Here is a 16,572-nt window from a genome sequence, read left to right as displayed (position 1 = left end):
AAGGAGACAGATAGAGAGAGGTAGGTAGGTAAGTAAGTAAGTAAGTAAATAAATAAATAAATAAATAAATAACAGCTGCCTCGTTCCTTCCTCCTCCTCCTCCTCCTCCTCTCCCCTAAATAATATTCTCACCAATCTTTACCTACAGCCCTAAGCCTTAGCTGGTTTTGGCCACACCTGTGTTTCTGGACAAGTTCTGATGCTGCTCGGAGCATGGGACAAGACACGCGATTCTCCCACTTGCCACATCCAGATGTTTCTTAGCTCCTTTCACGCCAAGCTGGTGCCCAGAGCTTTGGGGCCACTGTGAATGGGGCTTCTGGCTGCGAGCGTTGTTGTTGTTGCTGGTGGTGGTGGTGGTCTTCCCACTCCCCTCCATTGTGCTGGAGTCTGAATTGAGTCCGCTGGGGCCCAGGAATTGCTGGAGGGCAGCGTGTGGCACCGACACAAACGTCCTGTTGTTCCAGGCACAGCTGTGCACCAGACAACAAAGGGCAAAGTGTGCCAGGGGCTGACTTGAACTTTGCAAGCCCCGTTTTGCAACCCAGGGCTGGGCTGAGATGGGCACCAAGGCTCCTGGGGTGAAGCCAAGCAGAAGCCAATTGTTGGGAGGGGGAGCAGACTACAAAGCCCCTATTGCTGGGTGGGAGGGAAGAAGGGACAAAAACACTCAGAGAGGACCCTGTTCTATTTTTGTTATCTAATTATTTTATTTATTTATTATTTTATTTATTTATTTTTTAAAAATAGTTTATTGAATATTAAAGAAAAAAAGGGGTAGTGAGTTCCAGGCATTAACTACTCGGTTATTAAAGTCATGTTTTCTACAGTCAAGTTTGGAGAAGTTTACTTTGAGTTTGTATCTATTGTGTGCTCCTGCATTGTTGTGGTTGGAGCTGAAGTAGTCGTTGACAGGAAGGACGTTGTAGCAGATGATTTTATGGGCTGTGCTTAGGTCGTGTTTAAGGTGACGGAGCTCCAAGCTTTCTAACCCCAGGATTGTAGGTCTGGTTGTGTAAGGTATTTTGTTGCGAGTAGAGGAGTGGAGGGCTCTTCTAGTAAAGTATCTCTTTCTAATATATTTATGTATGAAATGTGATGTGAGTTTTATTTATTTATTTTGTCCAATACACATTAATACACAATGAAGGTTATAGTGGATATACTCGAAATGAAATATATAAAGGAAAGAATAGAGGAGAAAATATAGGAATAAAATATATCAATGATGTCAGGCCCAAAGCCATTATGTGAAGTTAGATGAGAGCATAGAAGAAAAGATATAGGGACAGAAGAGAAGATATATGGGATATAGGAGAGACTATAGGACAGGGGATGAAAGGCACACTAGTGCGCTTATGCACGCCCCTTACTGACCTCTTAGGAATCTGGAGACGTCAACCATGGATAGTCTAAGGGTAAAATGTTGGGGATTAGGGGATGACACTACAGAGTCCAGTAATGAGTTCCACGCTTCGACAGCTCGATTACTAAAGTCGTATTTTTTAAAAAGTCGTATTTTTTCTAGACAGATGAGCTGTATTCAAGGATTGGTCTGGCAAATGTTTTTCTACCGGTTCTGCATACCTGAAGGCAGTGTTCCCTCTAATTTTTTTTTTTGGGGGGGGGGCGGAAAAGTATAGTGTCTGAGTGGCAGTCCCTTCGGGACTGGGTAGCACAGAGATATTAAATAAATAAATAAATAAACAAACAAACAAATAAAAAACCCACCCTGTTTTGCCTCAGAGAATTTCAAAATAAAACACTCTACTGTGTGTCTATAACAGTGAGCTCATAACAGGGCAACTCTATCAATATCAAAATGCCACTTAAATAGTTGAGCTAGTTTCAAACGATTTTGATTTTCTTTCTCTCTTCCTTACTCCCATTCTTTTTCTTTCTCTTTTCCTTCCTCTCTTTTTTCTATCTGTTTCTCTCTCTTCCTCTCTTCCTCTCTCTCTCCTTCCCTCTCACGCTTTCCCTCTCGGCTTCTGGGCAGGTTTGGAAAACTCTGAGTTGATGATGATTTTTAAGTGAGCGATTGCTCACTGCTCAGCTTAGAGGGAACTATGCCTGTAGAGCCCATCACGGCTTATGTTGCCTTCTTCCCAGCAACTGAATGGCTGCTATTATAACACAAGGTGGCAACTCCATGTCTCTCCAAAACAGATTCATTACGATTCCCAGCATCCGATACTAGGATGGGGTGGCGCAAGAGCTCCTCATCTTTGGCTCTAGATTTCTTTCCTACAACGTGACCCTCATTTCTCTCGATACGGTCGCTGTTCTCAGAGGCTCTTTGCCTTTGGTGTTTTTGGCAAAGATCTCAAGAACTTCTCAAGGAGTGACTTAAAAGCCAACGGGGAGAACTTTGTGCTTCCTGGATTGACATGAGAACAAGTTGACTTTAAGGTTTAAGAACGACAAGAGACCACTCGTCCCTAGAAGGTGCTTCTGCTTTCGGAGGAGGTTCTTCAGAAACTCTTGAAGGACACGTGTCCAAATAACACTTTTTGAGTGCCCTGAGAAGAAGACTTGGCAAGAAATGCTTCCTAAAAACAAGACTGGTTACCAGCCCACAGGAGTTGTAATGGGGATGGAGAGCTAACCAATCCCCCACCGCAGGAGCTTAGCATCGGGTGCGTCATATAAGTAGATGTTCTCCTGCCTTCAGTGGTCCAGAAAAATAAGGAACATTCTCTGCTGGAGAGCTGAGGATCGGAATGGAAGGGGACTACACGATGGACGATAGCAAGAAGTTGGCCCTAATGTCGGGACCGCCTCCGGTGAGTCTATGGGGAAGAATTTTTGTTCTTCCAAAATTTAAGAAACCTAGAAGATTGATGGCAGAAAAAGACCTCCTGGTCCATCTACTCTGCCCTGATACTATTTCCTGTATTTTATCTTAGGATGGGTCTATGTTTATCCCAGGCATGTTTAAATTCAGTTCCTGTGGATTTACCAACCACATCTGCTGGAAGTTTGTTCCAAGCATCTACTACTCTTTCAGTCAAATAATATTTTCTCACGTTGCTTTTGATCTTTCCCCCAATTAACTTCAGATTGTGTCCCCTTGTTCTTGTGTTCACTTTCCTATTAAAAACACTTCCCTCCTTGACCTTATTTAACCCTTTAACATATTTAAATGTTTCCATCATGTCCCCCCTTTAACTTGGAACAATTACCCAACTCTTCAGCCTATTATTATTATTATTATTATTATTATTATTATTATTATTATCATCATCATCATCATCATCATCATCATCATTATCATCATCATCATCACAAAAATCCCAGTAATACACAGCAAACAAGATTTACATGCTGGATTTCGTATCACAAGTCGAACCCTTCCCAAGCTTCTAGGACTGTGTGATGTATTTTTTGCGTGATGTGTGCAGATCCAACTACTGTGGCCTTTTGCAACTGACAGATCGTCATTTTGTCAATGTTTATTGTTTTCAAATGCCGGCTGAAGTCTTTTGGCACAGTGTTCCAATTACTACTGGGACCACCTATACTGGATTATGCCACAGTCGTTGTAGTTCGATTTTAAGACTATTATTGTTGTTGTTATTGTTGCTGCTGCTGCTGTTGTTGTTGTTGTTGTTATTATTTAAATTTATAGGTGGGGAGGAGGGGGTTAATTTATTCTCCAAAGTACCAGAAGGTAGGATAAGAAATGATGGATGGAAACTAAACAAGGAGAGAAGCAATTTAGAACTAAGGAGAAATATCCCAACAGTTAAAACAAATAATCCATGGAGCAGCTTACCTCCAGAACTTGTGAATGCCCCAACACTGGGAGTTTTTAAGAAGATGTTGGATAACCATTTGTCTGAAGTAGTGTAGGGTCTCCTGCCTAAGCAGGGGGTTGGATTAGAAGACCTCCAAGGTCCCTTCCAACTCTGTTCTGATTCGGAGACGTTGGATGAGGAACGCTCACTCTCTGGTTTTTTGCTCCTGCAGGATTACACCGAATCTCCCAAGTCTCCCGACCTCCCTTGGTGGAAAACCTTCCTCATGGCCATGGCGGTCGTGGGCATAACTCTGGTGGTCCTGACTTTGCTGCTGGCGGGAGTGCACATCACCGAGAAACATACGGAGGCGGTAAGGGCGGCTTGGCCAGGGCTCTGGGGGTCAAAGCATGGGAGGGATTTCCAGAGAGGGTCATCCATCATTCCTTCCCACTAGAGCCGTGCCCCCCACAGCTCCCGAAGAATTCCGGACGATGGCCATGATTGTGTCCTTGGTCCCCACTTGCAAGGAAATTTTATTTAATTTAATTTAATTTTATTATATTTTATATTTTATATTTTATATTATTTTATATTATTTTATATTTTTTTATATTATTTTATATTTTATATTTTATATTATTTTATATTTTATATTATTTTATATTTTATATTAATTTAATAAACTTTTAAGCCACTCAACTCCTTGCGGAAAGTCTTCTCAGTGTTAGGGTTAGAGTTAGGGTTAGGGTTAACCCTAAATTCAGATTCGTGGGGAATAAACCTGGATTTCTCTCCGTGCTCAAGCATCATGAGAAATCTGCAACCTTCCTCCCCATCCCTTTGGTGACATCCCCGTCTTTTCCAGCCCTGTTTCCTCCCAGGAGATTCCTAGAGAGGCCCCACGGAGGCTTCTCCCCGCCTTTTCCAGTGACAGTTTCAGACGCTCGGTTTTGTAAGTGGAAAATGGTTCTTGAGAAGAAGCAAAAATATCTTGAACACCCAATTCTTATTTAGAAAAGTTCGTAAGTAGAGGCGATCTTGGACACAGGTACCCCTGTATTTTGTTTATGCTGTGGGAATCCGACCCTTGTCTGTGTAGGTAAAACAAGCCAGGCTATAGCTAATCTGTCAGTCCATCCCCTGGGTTATTTGTCTGGACATCACAGGCATTGTTGGCTCAACAATGGTGGTTTTCTTAAACCAGGATTAAGATTCAGCCATGATGCATGAGACCCATCCAGGGGTCTTTATCGTTTCTGGAAGTCCTGATTCCCTATTTTTCTTCCCCTTTTGTCTTCTTGGCGACGCCTAGGTCCTGCAAATGACCATTCAAGGCCTGGACGGCAAAGGGTCCTCCCAGCACCTGGCCCTGAGCCAGAAGGAGAAACTGGCCATATTCCCCGTCCACGTGAAAGTCAACTCTTCGGCCACGGTGGTTTACGACTACGGCAATGTGAGTTTTGCACCCGGTTCTTGGCTTCCCTTGTGCCGGCCAAGGGCTTTGCTTGTACACCTGGCTGACACCTGCTTGGAGTCGAAGTCTCCTCCCCTGCCTTTCAAAGTAAACTTGCAGTTCTTGTTGTGACCCATTGGAATCTTCTTAGGAGTCTACTGAAAAGCTCCAACCCAAAGATATGTTCCAGTTTGGGGGGAGGGTCTTCCTTACTGCAATTCAGTTAGAAAGGAGAACGGATGAAGAGTCATCTCCTTTCCATCCGGGGGTGGGATCCAGCCAGTTCTGACAGGTTCTGGAGAACCAGTAGCAGAAATTTTGAGTACTCAAACTCTACCCTACTCTATTCTATTCTTTCCAATATTCTGTTCTGTTCTGTTCTGTTCTATTCTATTTACTCTACTCTATTCGATCCTATTCTACTCTACTTTATATTCTGTTCTATTTTATTAAATATTCTATTCTGTTCAATATTCTATTCTATTCCACTCTATTCTACTCTACTCTATTCATTTTAATATTCTATTCTGTTCTATTCTATTCTATTCTATCCTATTCTTTGCAATATTCTATTCTATTCTACTCTACTCTACCTTCTATTCTATTCTATTCAATATTCTATTCTACTCTATTCTACTCTACTCTATTCTATTCTAATTCCATTCCATTCTATCCCTCTAATCTACTCTATTACCTAGAGCAGGGGTAGGCAAAGTTGGCTCTTCTATGGCATGTGGACTTCAATTCCCAGAATTCCTGAGCTAGCATGATTGGCTCAGGAAATCTGGGAGTTGAAGTCCGCATGTCATAGAAGAGCCAACTTTGCCTACCTCTGGCCTAGAGGGATAGATAATAAGGGATATTTGTTTGTTTGTTTTGTCCAGTACATATTGGTGGTATACAAAGATATAATAATACTTATATACATGATACTAGTAAGAGAGAAACATTAGGACAGGGATGGTAGGCACGCTGGTGCACTTATGCACACCCCTTACTGACCTCTCAGGAATCGGGAGAGGTCAACAGTGGACACTCTAAGGGTGAAGTTTTGGGAGTCAGGTGTCATCAGGCAGGGAAGTTCGGAGGAGGCTCTGTGGCCAGGTACCCAAATGTTGGATTCTTGCGAATGTGACTCTTGCCCTCGCAAGCTCCTCTCCCTCCTCTGCCTTTGAACAGCTGGTGATTGGCTACAGGTCGTGGCCAGGAACGTCCTGCTACGTCATCCGAATGAACCGGAAGGATGTCCAAAGCCTGGATGCCGTCGTCGGGATCTTCCAGCATGTCCAGGTGCGTAAAAACAGGGTGGGAGTGAGGGCATCCGTGGTGGGAGGGTGGGAGAGCCATTTGGGCCATAGCGTCCACCGTCTGCTTGGGGCCGGAAGCCAAACTAAAAATAGCATTCAAATTCCGATCACTCATCCAATGGGATTCTGCAACAACCAGGTGGAAAATAGTCAGTGCTGTTGTAACTTCGGTTGCTGTTGTAACTTCACTAAATGAATGGTTATAACAGAAGAACTCCCTGTACAACACTAGTAAGCACAAGGGGGTTGAATTTTGATCGTGTGACCTTGGGGAGGTTGCTACAGTCATAAGTGCGAGGACCAGTCATCCATCACTCTTTTCAGTGTCGTTGTAACTTGGAACAATCACTAAACGATTGGTTATAATTTGAGTTGGATTGCGGAGAAATGGACATGCTAACAAGGAAGTTGCAAGGGAAAAGGGATTCTGATTATTATAAAATATGGGATCAATTTTATAATTGGTTAAAAGAAAGAAATGATAAACGAAGTTATAGGAATAAATGATAAACGAAGTTAATGTATAGGGACACTGCTCACTGGTTACAGAATTGTAATAACTCTAGTTATAGTACAGGGAATGTGAACATTAACAAAGAAATGTATAAATGTATTTATCTCTAATAATAACTTCTGATAGAAATGGAATTGTTGTACGTTTGTTTTTGTCTTGTGTGGGCAAAAAATAAAAATTGAGTTGCAGTTCCCCAAATAAGGCCCTAGAGACCCACCTCGGCCCACCAGGAGAAAGAGCTGCTTGCTGCTGTGTTTCTTTCCTGGTGGAGCAATTCTTTCCCTCCCCCTTCCTTTTGCAGGAGCCCCCTCCCCTGCCGCCCCTTGGACAGAGAGAGAAGCCAACGGAAAACCTCTCGGCAGTGCCAGTGCCGGCCCATCACCGTTCCACGTTGGGAGCAGCCATCAACCTTCTCTGCAGCACCCTCCCCGTCTTCTGGGCTTAACGGAGTCAGGGTGAAAGAGGCAGAGCTGTTAGAACTATGTACATAACTGGTTGGGTTTGGCAATATATAAAAAAACTATCAATGTATGTTTAAATGAATTATAACACTATAGCTTTAAGTGTCATTGTTGCAGTTAGCCATAAGAGGGAGCCAGAAGCTTCTCTCTCCCTCTCCCTCTCTTTCCACTCCCTCTGATTACTCTCTGCTATTTCTGGTTTGTCTATGTTGTAGAACTGTGTGTTCAAAAATGATGGTTTAATGCAGTGTTTTTCAACCAGTGTGCGGTGGCACACTAGTGTGCCGCGAGACATGGTCAGGTGTGCCGCGAAGCTCAGAGAGAGAAAGAAAACAAGAGAAAGAAAGAAAGAAAGAGAAAGAGAGAAAGAAAGAGCAAGAGAGAAAGAAAGCAAGAGAAAGAGAGAAAGAAAGCAAGAGAGAAAGAGAACAAGAGAGAAAGAAAGCAAGAGAGAGAGAGCAAGAAAGAAAGCAAGAGAGAGAGGGGGGAGGGAAGGTGGGAGAGAGAAAGACATAGGGGGAGGTAGGGAGGGAGAGAGAAAGAGAGCAAAAAAGAGGAAAGAAGGAAGAGAGAGAAAAAGAGGAAGGGAGAGAAACAGAGCGAAAGGGAGGAAGAGAGAGAATTTTTTTGTCCAAACTTTTTTTAGAACCCCCCCCCCCCAAATGTGCCCAATGGTTTTGTAAATGTAAAAAATGTGCCGCGGCTCAAAAAAGGTTGAAAATCACTGGTTTAATGTATTTTGTACGTAAAGCTTATAGTATTGTTTAATGTATTGAGAGAGGCTTATAATATTATATATGTATTGAGAGTTATTGACTGATGTAATTGTGTATGACTAGAATTGTTCTTGACTATGCCATTTGCCAAAGTAAATAATATTTCTATACTTAATGTATCAGGTCATCTGAATTACTACTTGAACCTCTGGGCTATCGGCTGGGTATCTGCCACTTCCTCTGCGCATCCTTGGTAACTCAAGGGTCGCTCTGCACACTCCTTAACACTTAGCATTAAGCGTTGTACCTTATGATTCCTGATGAACGTATCTTTCCTCTTCTTTACACTGAGAGCATAGGCACCACGACAAATTTCTGTGCGTCCAGCCACACTTGGCCAATAAAGAAATTCTATTCCATCCTCTGCAGTTTGCAATTTAGCTCCCTGACCTTTGGGGTTTTCAAAGTGTTAAAGGAAGAAAATAAAAATGGCAGTTTGGAAATCATAATTCTGTTTTCTTACTTTTTTCCCTTTTTTTTCTTATTTGCTATTCTCTCATATTTCATTGATTTTTTTCCCCTGTACTTTTATTGTATGGAAATAATAATAATAAAATATTTTTAAAGGTAATAACCTGACTATGTCTGGGGCCGTTTTTGATGTCAGACTATAAACTGTTGTGATTCCGTCTGAGGCTCCTCAGGGAACGGCTGAACCTCTGCCGGCTCCATGCTCAGAGGGGGAGGAGGAGGAACAGGAGGAGGAGGAGGAGGCCCAGGCAGACGGGGAGGAGGAATATCAGGCCGAGGGAGAGGGAGAACAGCCTGAGTCCCCCGGGGTGGAGCTCTCCCCAGCAAGTAGCCTGGAGTCCTTAGCTGAGGATGCACAAGCCATCATCGATCTCAGGCAGAGAAGAGCAGCACAACGAAGGGGACAATTAGCCAGGTATTTCCAGCCCTAAATAGGCAACAGCTGGGTTTGGGTGTGGTTCTCCCCAGAAAGGCTGAAAAGGCAGACCCACCCTTCCTGTATTGTGGAGTATTATCTTTGGGAGTCCTGGGACCTGGCTGTGATCTTTGGCGTCTCTGATTCTGGTTTGTGGCCCTGAAGGCTGAAACCTTGGGGGGAAAGACGTGGGTCTTATTCTCTACAGTGGTGTGTGTGCCAGCAAGAAGTCTGCTGTATTGTCTGGCCGTCATGACTCTGCTGTGAAGCCTCATAGCCTGCCTGTTGGGAAGAACAGGTTTTTCTCTGTGTTTGTTTTTCCAACTATAAAGTGCCTTTGCTTTTACCAGCGTGTCTGGCTGCTTTTTTCAGTTGGTGTTGAAGTCTGGGGGCACCCAGACAGAACATAAACCAGGGAGGTGAATGGTTGGAATATATCTTAGGCAGTATTTGGCTTAAATCTAAAGTGACCAGATGTCCCGATTTTTAATAATTTGCCCCACGTCCCGCGGGGTTTTTTAAAAGTGCCAATTTTCACGATTTAAGTATTGCCCATAAGATCATATGCTGCTACGTCCTAGTGGTCAATGATGACTACTTCAGCTTCAACCGCAACAACACAAGAGCACGCAACAGATTCAAACTTAATATTAACCGCTCCAAACTTGACTGTAAAAAATATGACTTTAACAATTGAGTTGTCAAAGCGTGGAACTCATTACCGGACTCAATAGTGTCAACGCCTAACCCCCAACATTTCTCCCTTAGACTATCCGTGATTGACCTCTCCAGGTTCCTAAGAGGTCAGTAAGGGGCGTGCATAAGTGCACCAGTGTGCCTTCCGTCCCCTGTCCAATTGTCTCTCCTTTATCTCATATATCTTTTCTTCCTTTCATATATCTTCTCCTCTATTTTTACATATTATCTTTATATATATTACTTCATGTCTATTCTCTTCCATATGTATTGTGTATTGGACAAATGAATAAAATAAAAAAAATAAATTTTCCTTTCTCTGGACTGCCCAGAGCGAATAAAGTGTTTCCTTTCTCTGGGCGCTGGGACAATTGAAGCTTCTCCCACCACTGAGAGAAAGGAAACATTTTATTCACTCTGGATGGCTCAGAGTGAATAAAGCATTTCCTTTCTCTGGGCACTGGGAGAAGCTTCCTCGACCCAGCACCCAGAGAAAGGAAACGCTTTATTCGCTCTGGGCAGTCCAGAGCAAATAAAGTCCAGGCTACGGATTGTTTTGCGCATGCCCAACATCTCCTTGGAGGCTCTCTGGAAGCCAAAAACACCCTCCCAGAACCTCTGTGTGAGCCAAAAATCATCTGGCTGGAACAAACATGCACGTTGGAGCTGAGCTGGAGCAACAGCTCGCGTGCCAGCAGATATAGCTCCGCGTGCCACCTGTGGCACCCGTGCCATAGGTTCGCCATCACTGTCCTAGGTGTTGGGTTTTGTTTAGGTGGTTACGCCTCCCAGAGTCACTGTTCTGAGATCAACATCTCAATAAATCAAATCATTGAGAGCAAGATAGGTTTTATGCTTAAGACCTTCCACCATTTTTGTAGACTGTGGAAGGTCTTAAGCATAAAACCCATCAGGAAAGACTTCATGAACTCCATCTGTCTAGTTGGGAGAGCCGAAGGGAAAGGGGGGACATGATCAAAACATTTAAATATGTTCAAGAGTTAAATAAGGTTCAGGAGGGAAGTGTTTTTAATAGGAAAGTGAACCCAAGAACAAGGGGACACAATCTGGAGTTAGTTGGGGGAAAGAATTGAGAAGTGAGAAAATATTATTTGACTGAAAGAGGAGTAGATGCTTGGAACAAACTTTCAGCAGACATGGTTGGTAAATCCACAGTAACTGAATTGAAACATGCCTGGGATAAACACAGATCCATCCTAAGATAAAATACAGGAAATAGTATTAAGGGCAGACGAGATGGACCAGGAGGTCTTTTTCTGCCATCAATCTTCTATGTTTCCATGAATGGAAAAGGAAGGGAGGAAGTTAAGAAAGAAGGGGAGAAAGAAAGAGAAGGAAGGAAGAGAAAGAAGGAAGGAAAGAAGGAATGAGGAAGGAAGGGAGGAAGGAATAATCCACAGTAACTGAATGTGAACCTGCCTGGGATAAACATAGATCCATCCTAAGATAAAATACAGGAAATAGTATAAGGGCAGACGAAATGGACCAGGAGGTGTTTTTCTGCCGTCAATCTTCTATCTTTCTATGTTTCTAAGTCTCCCTTCCTGCCGGTGACCCCTGTTGTCGCAGCCTTCGAGGCCCCTGAGTTGATGTTCCCAAGAGGAACAAAAGCCGCCCGTTGGCACCGCCACGACGCAGCGTCTTGTCCTTGAGTCTCACGCCTGACTGCACCAGCCTCGCTTGGCGCCCAGAATCATCCCTGCTGCCTTGCAGAGAGTGGGAAAACCCATCTCCCCTGCATGCATCATTTATCACTTTGAAGGCTGACCTCTCCCTGAACCGCCTGGCACTGAATCTGCGGAGGAGCAGAAAGATCCAGAGCTGGGATGGCACCGATCCAGGCAGGAGCTGCCACATCTAACAACTATGCGCCTCTCTCTCTAGACCAGTGTTTTCCAAGCTTGGCAACTTGAAGATATTTGGACTTCAACTCCCAGAATTCCCCAGCCAGCATTTGCTGGCTGGGGAATTCTGGGAGTTGAAGTCCAGATATCTTCAAGTTGCCAAGCTTGGGAAACACTGCTCTAGACCAAACAATATTTTTGAAATATTTATTGATTTGTTTGTTTACTTATATTTATTTGTCAAACAATTATAGGATGGTAATTTGTATAAATGAAACATTAGAAAATACACTCCAAGACCAGGGAAGTCTTAATACCACTCTACTACGCCCTGGTCAGACCACACCTGGAGTACTGTGTTCAGTTCTGGTCACCACTGTGTTCAGTTTAAAAGAGACATTGAAATTCTGGAGAAGGTGCAGAAAAGAGCAACCAAGATGACCAGGGGTCTAGAAACCAAGACTCACGAAGAGAGACTGCGGGAACTGGGCATGGATAGCCTAGAGAAAAGGAGGGCCAGAGCGGACATGATAGCAGTCTACAGGTATACGAGGGGTTGCCACAGAGAGGAGGGGATCACTTTATTCTCCAGGGCACAGGAGGGCCGGACAAGGAACAACGGCTGGAAGCTGACCAAGGAGAGATTCAACCTGGAAATAAGGAAGAACTTCCTGACGGTCAGAACGATCAACCAGTGGAACAACCTAACAGCGGACGTTGTGAACTCCAACACTCTGGACATTTTTAAGAGGAAATTGGACTGCCATTGGCTGGGATGCTATAGGGTTGCTGCTTAGGCAGGGGGTTGGACTTGATGACCCGCAGGGTCCCTTCCAACTCTAATAATAAATGAATGAATGAATGAATGAATGAATGAATGATGATAAAAAGTAATGACAGAAGACAATAGAACAGTAGGACAGGGGGGGTAGGCACAATGGTGCGCCTATGCATGCCCCTTACAGACCCCTGGCGACTACTTCAACTTCAAACACAACAACACACGAGCACTTAACAGATTTAAACTAAACTCAACCACTCTAAACTAGACTGCAAAAAATACGACTTCAGCAACAGAGTGATCAACGCCTGGAATGCACTACCTGATTCTGTGGTTTCTACTCCTAATTCCAAAACCTTTAACCTTAGATTATCTACAATTGACCTCTCCCCCTTTCTAAGAGGTCTGTAAGGGGCGTGCATAAAGTGAACACAAGAACAAGGGGGCACAATCTGAGGTTAGTTGGGGGAAAGTTCAGAAGCAACGTGAGAAAATATTATTTGACTGAAAGAGTAGTAGATGCTTAGAACAAACTTCCAGCAGATGTGGTTGGTCAATCAACAGGAACTGAATTGAAACATGCCTGGGATAAACATAGATCCATCCTAAGATAAAACATAGGAAAGAGTATAAGGGCAGATTACATGGACCAGGAGGTCTTTTTCTGCCATCAATCTTCTGTGTTTCTATTCACAATGGGCCCCAAACCTCCCATGTCTCAGCTGCTGTGGTGGGGCCATCATCAAGTAAATCACAGTTGAGGGCTCTCAGATCTCAAGATGGATGTGGGCAAGTGCACTTAATAATAATGGAAGGGACCTTGGAGGTCTTCTAGTCCAACCCACTCGTTTAAATAGGAGCCAGCCATGTGCAGCAGCAGCCAAATAAGCCAACACAGTTCTAGGCTGCATCAACAGAGGGAGAGAATCAAGATCACATGAAGGACTAATACCACTTTATAAGGTCCTGGTAAGGCCACACTTAGAATACGGCATTCGTTTTTGGTCACCACAATGCAAAAAGGATGTTGAGACTCTAGAAAAAGTGCAGAGAAGAGCCACAAAGAGGATTAGGGGACCGGAGGCTAAAACATATGAAGAACAGTTGCAGGAACTGGGCATGTCAGGGGAACAGCTTGCCACCAGAAGTTTTGAATGTACCAACACTGGAAGTTTTGAAGCAGATGTTGGAGAACTATCTGTCTGAAGTAGTGTAGGGTTTCCTGCCTAAGCAGGGGGTTGAACTAGAATATCTTGGCTGACGGAACCTGGAAAACAATAACAACAATATCATCATTATCAACAACAACAACAACAGAGTTGGATGGGACCTTGGAGGTCTTCTAGTCCAACCTCCTGCTTAGGCAGGAAACCCTTCTGGGGGCAAGCTGTTCCACTGATTACGGTAATTGTTCCGTCAGGAAGTTTCTCCTTAGTTCTAAGTTGCTTCTCTCCTTCTTTAGTTTCCACCCATTGCTTCTTGTTCTACTCTCAGGTGCTTTGGAGAATAGCTTGACTCCTTCTTCTTTGTGGCAGCCTCTGAGATATTGGAACGCTGCTATCATGTCTCCCCTGGTCCTTCTTCTCATTAAACTTTGTTCCACCTTGGTGTTGTTTTTTTCCACCTTCGATCTTGCCAGATATTTTTGATAACCCTTCTATTTGGACTCTTTCCTCCTTCAAGCCTTCTCTCCATGTCCTTGAAACGCCACTCAAAGTTTCCCTGGATGGACCTGGCATCAGGAGCTGAAAGTGTCCCTTCCACCTGGCACTTCAATCACAAGGGTTTGAGTTGAAGTACTTCCTCCCTTCCCCGAAGCTGAGTACGCAACGCATTGCGATGTGCCAGTTCATAATTTTCTGGCCAGAGATCTTTTCCTTGCTTTGGATGACTTATAAAAACTTGAGTTGAATTAGTCTTCAAGGAGACCCTTTTCCAAGAGAAGATGGTTATGAAATAAAACCTGGACTCCCTCCTTTGCCCTCTCTTGTGACTTCCCATTAAATACAAGTGGGAATTGGTCAATCGTCTGGCTTATTGTGCCCAATGTGTGCTGGGAAAGAGTTGGAGTCATGAATATGTGCTAAAAGAAGACAGAATGTCCTACATAGAAACATAGAAGAAACATAGAAACATAGAAGACTGACGGCAGAAAAAGACCTCCTGGTCCATCTAGTCTGCCCTTATACTATTTTGTGTATTTTATTTTAGGATGGATCTATGCTTATCCCAGGCATGTTTAAATTCAGTTACTGTGGATTTACCAACCACGTCTGCTGGAAGTTTGTTCCAAGGATCTACTACTCTTTCAGTCAAATAATATTTTCTCACGTTGCTTTTGATCTTTCCCCCAACTCACCTCAGATTGTGGCCCTTGTTCTTGTGTTCACTTTCCTATTAAAAACACTTCCCTCCTGAACCTTATTTAACGCTTTAACATATTTAAATGTTTCGATCATGTCCCCCCTTTTCCTTCTGTCCTCCAGACTATACAGATGGAGTTCATGAAGTCTTTCCTGATACGTTTGATGCTTAAGACCTTCCACCATTCTTGTAGCCCGTCTTTGGACCCGTTCAATTTTGTCAACATCTTTTTGTAGGTGAGGTGTCCAGAACTGAACACAGTATTATTCCAAATGTGGTCTCACCAGCGCTCTATATAATGGGATCACAATCTCCCTCTTCCTGCTTGTTATACCTCTAGCTATGCAGCCAAGCATCCTACTTGCTTTTCCTACTGCCCGACCACACTGCTCACCCATTTGGAGACTGTCAGAAATCATATGTTTATCCCAGGCATGTTTAAATTCTTGAAGGATTAAGTAGGGGACGATATAGGGAAAGCAGACATCATGGGGGCACTCACAACGGCACAATGGAAGCATGGCCCTTCTTATGTAATAATAATAATAATATCAACAGAGTTGGAAGGGACCTTGGGGGTCTTCTAGTCCAACCCCTTGCTTAGGTAGGAAACCCTACACAACTTTATCCAACATCTTCTTAAAAACTTCCAGTGTTGGAGCATTTACAACTTCTAGAGGCAACTTCTGTTCCACTGATTGATTGTTCTAACTGTCAGGAAATTTCTCCCTAGTTCTAAGTTGCTTCTCTCCTTCTTTAGTTTCCACCCATTGCTTCTTGTTCTATCCTCAGCTGCTTTGGAGAATAGGTTGACCCCTTCTTCTTTGTTGCAACCCCTGAGATACTGGAAGACTGCTATCATGTCTCCCCTGGTCCTTCTTTTCATCAAACTAGACATTCTCAGTTCTTGCAACTGTTCTTCAAATGTTTTAGCCTCCAGTCCCCTAATCCTCTTTTTTGCTCTTCTCTGCACTTTTTCTAGAGTCTCAATATCCTTTTTGCATCATGGCGACCAAAACTGAATGCCGTATTCCACGTGTGCTCTTACCAAGGCCTTGTAAATTGGTATTAACACTTCACATGATCTTGATTCTATCCCTCTGTTGATGCAGCCTAGAACTGTGTTGGCTTTTTTGGCAGCTGCTGTGAATTTATTTGTTTATTTATTTTATATATTTGTTTATTTGTCCGATACACAATACATATTGAAGAGAATAGACACGTAGTAATATATATAAAGAAAAGGATAGAAGAAAAGATATAAAAATAGAGAAGATATATGAAAGGAAGAAAAGATATATGAGATAAAGGAGAGACAATTGGACAGGGGACGGAAGGCACACTGGTGCACTTATGCACGCCCCTTACTGACCTCTTAGGAACCTGGAGAGGTCAATCGTGGACAGTCTAAGGGGAAAATGTTGGGGGTTGTTACAGAGTCCGGTAACAAGTTCCATGCTTCGACAACTCGATTGCTAAAGTCATATTTTTTACAATCGTTTGGAGCGGTTAATATTAAGTTTGAATCTGTTGCGTGCTCTTGTGTTGTTGCGGTTGAAGCTGAAGTAGTCGCCGACAGGCAGGACGTTGCAGCATATGATCTTGTGGGCAATACTTAGATCGTGTTTCAAGTCCCAGAATTCCTTAGCCAGCAAAGATGCTGGTGAACTCTAGAAGTTGAAGTCCACAAGTCTTAAAGTTGCTAAGACTGGAGACCTCTGGACTA

At 43.4% G+C, this 16,572-nt stretch overlaps 1 protein-coding gene across 1 annotated transcript; it reads left to right on the top strand.

The window, feature by feature from the left end:
- The first annotated feature begins 2,587 nt into the window (after nt 1-2,587).
- SFTPC (surfactant protein C) lies at nt 2,588-8,822 on the top strand. The gene is made up of 5 exons (XM_070765958.1): nt 2,588-2,786; nt 3,973-4,113; nt 5,056-5,196; nt 6,376-6,486; nt 7,319-8,822. The coding sequence occupies exons 1-5, from the start codon at nt 2,724-2,726 to the stop codon at nt 7,460-7,462; spliced, it is 600 nt and encodes a 199-aa protein (XP_070622059.1). The 5' UTR covers nt 2,588-2,723; the 3' UTR covers nt 7,463-8,822.
- The last annotated feature ends 7,750 nt before the right edge of the window (nt 8,823-16,572 follow it).

Source organism: Erythrolamprus reginae, chromosome 12, assembly GCF_031021105.1.
Source record: "Erythrolamprus reginae isolate rEryReg1 chromosome 12, rEryReg1.hap1, whole genome shotgun sequence".
In the NCBI taxonomy this organism is placed as follows: Eukaryota; Metazoa; Chordata; class Lepidosauria; order Squamata; family Dipsadidae; genus Erythrolamprus; species Erythrolamprus reginae.
Note: the sequence above shows the minus strand (reverse complement) of the source record. Positions and strands in the feature narration are given on the sequence as shown.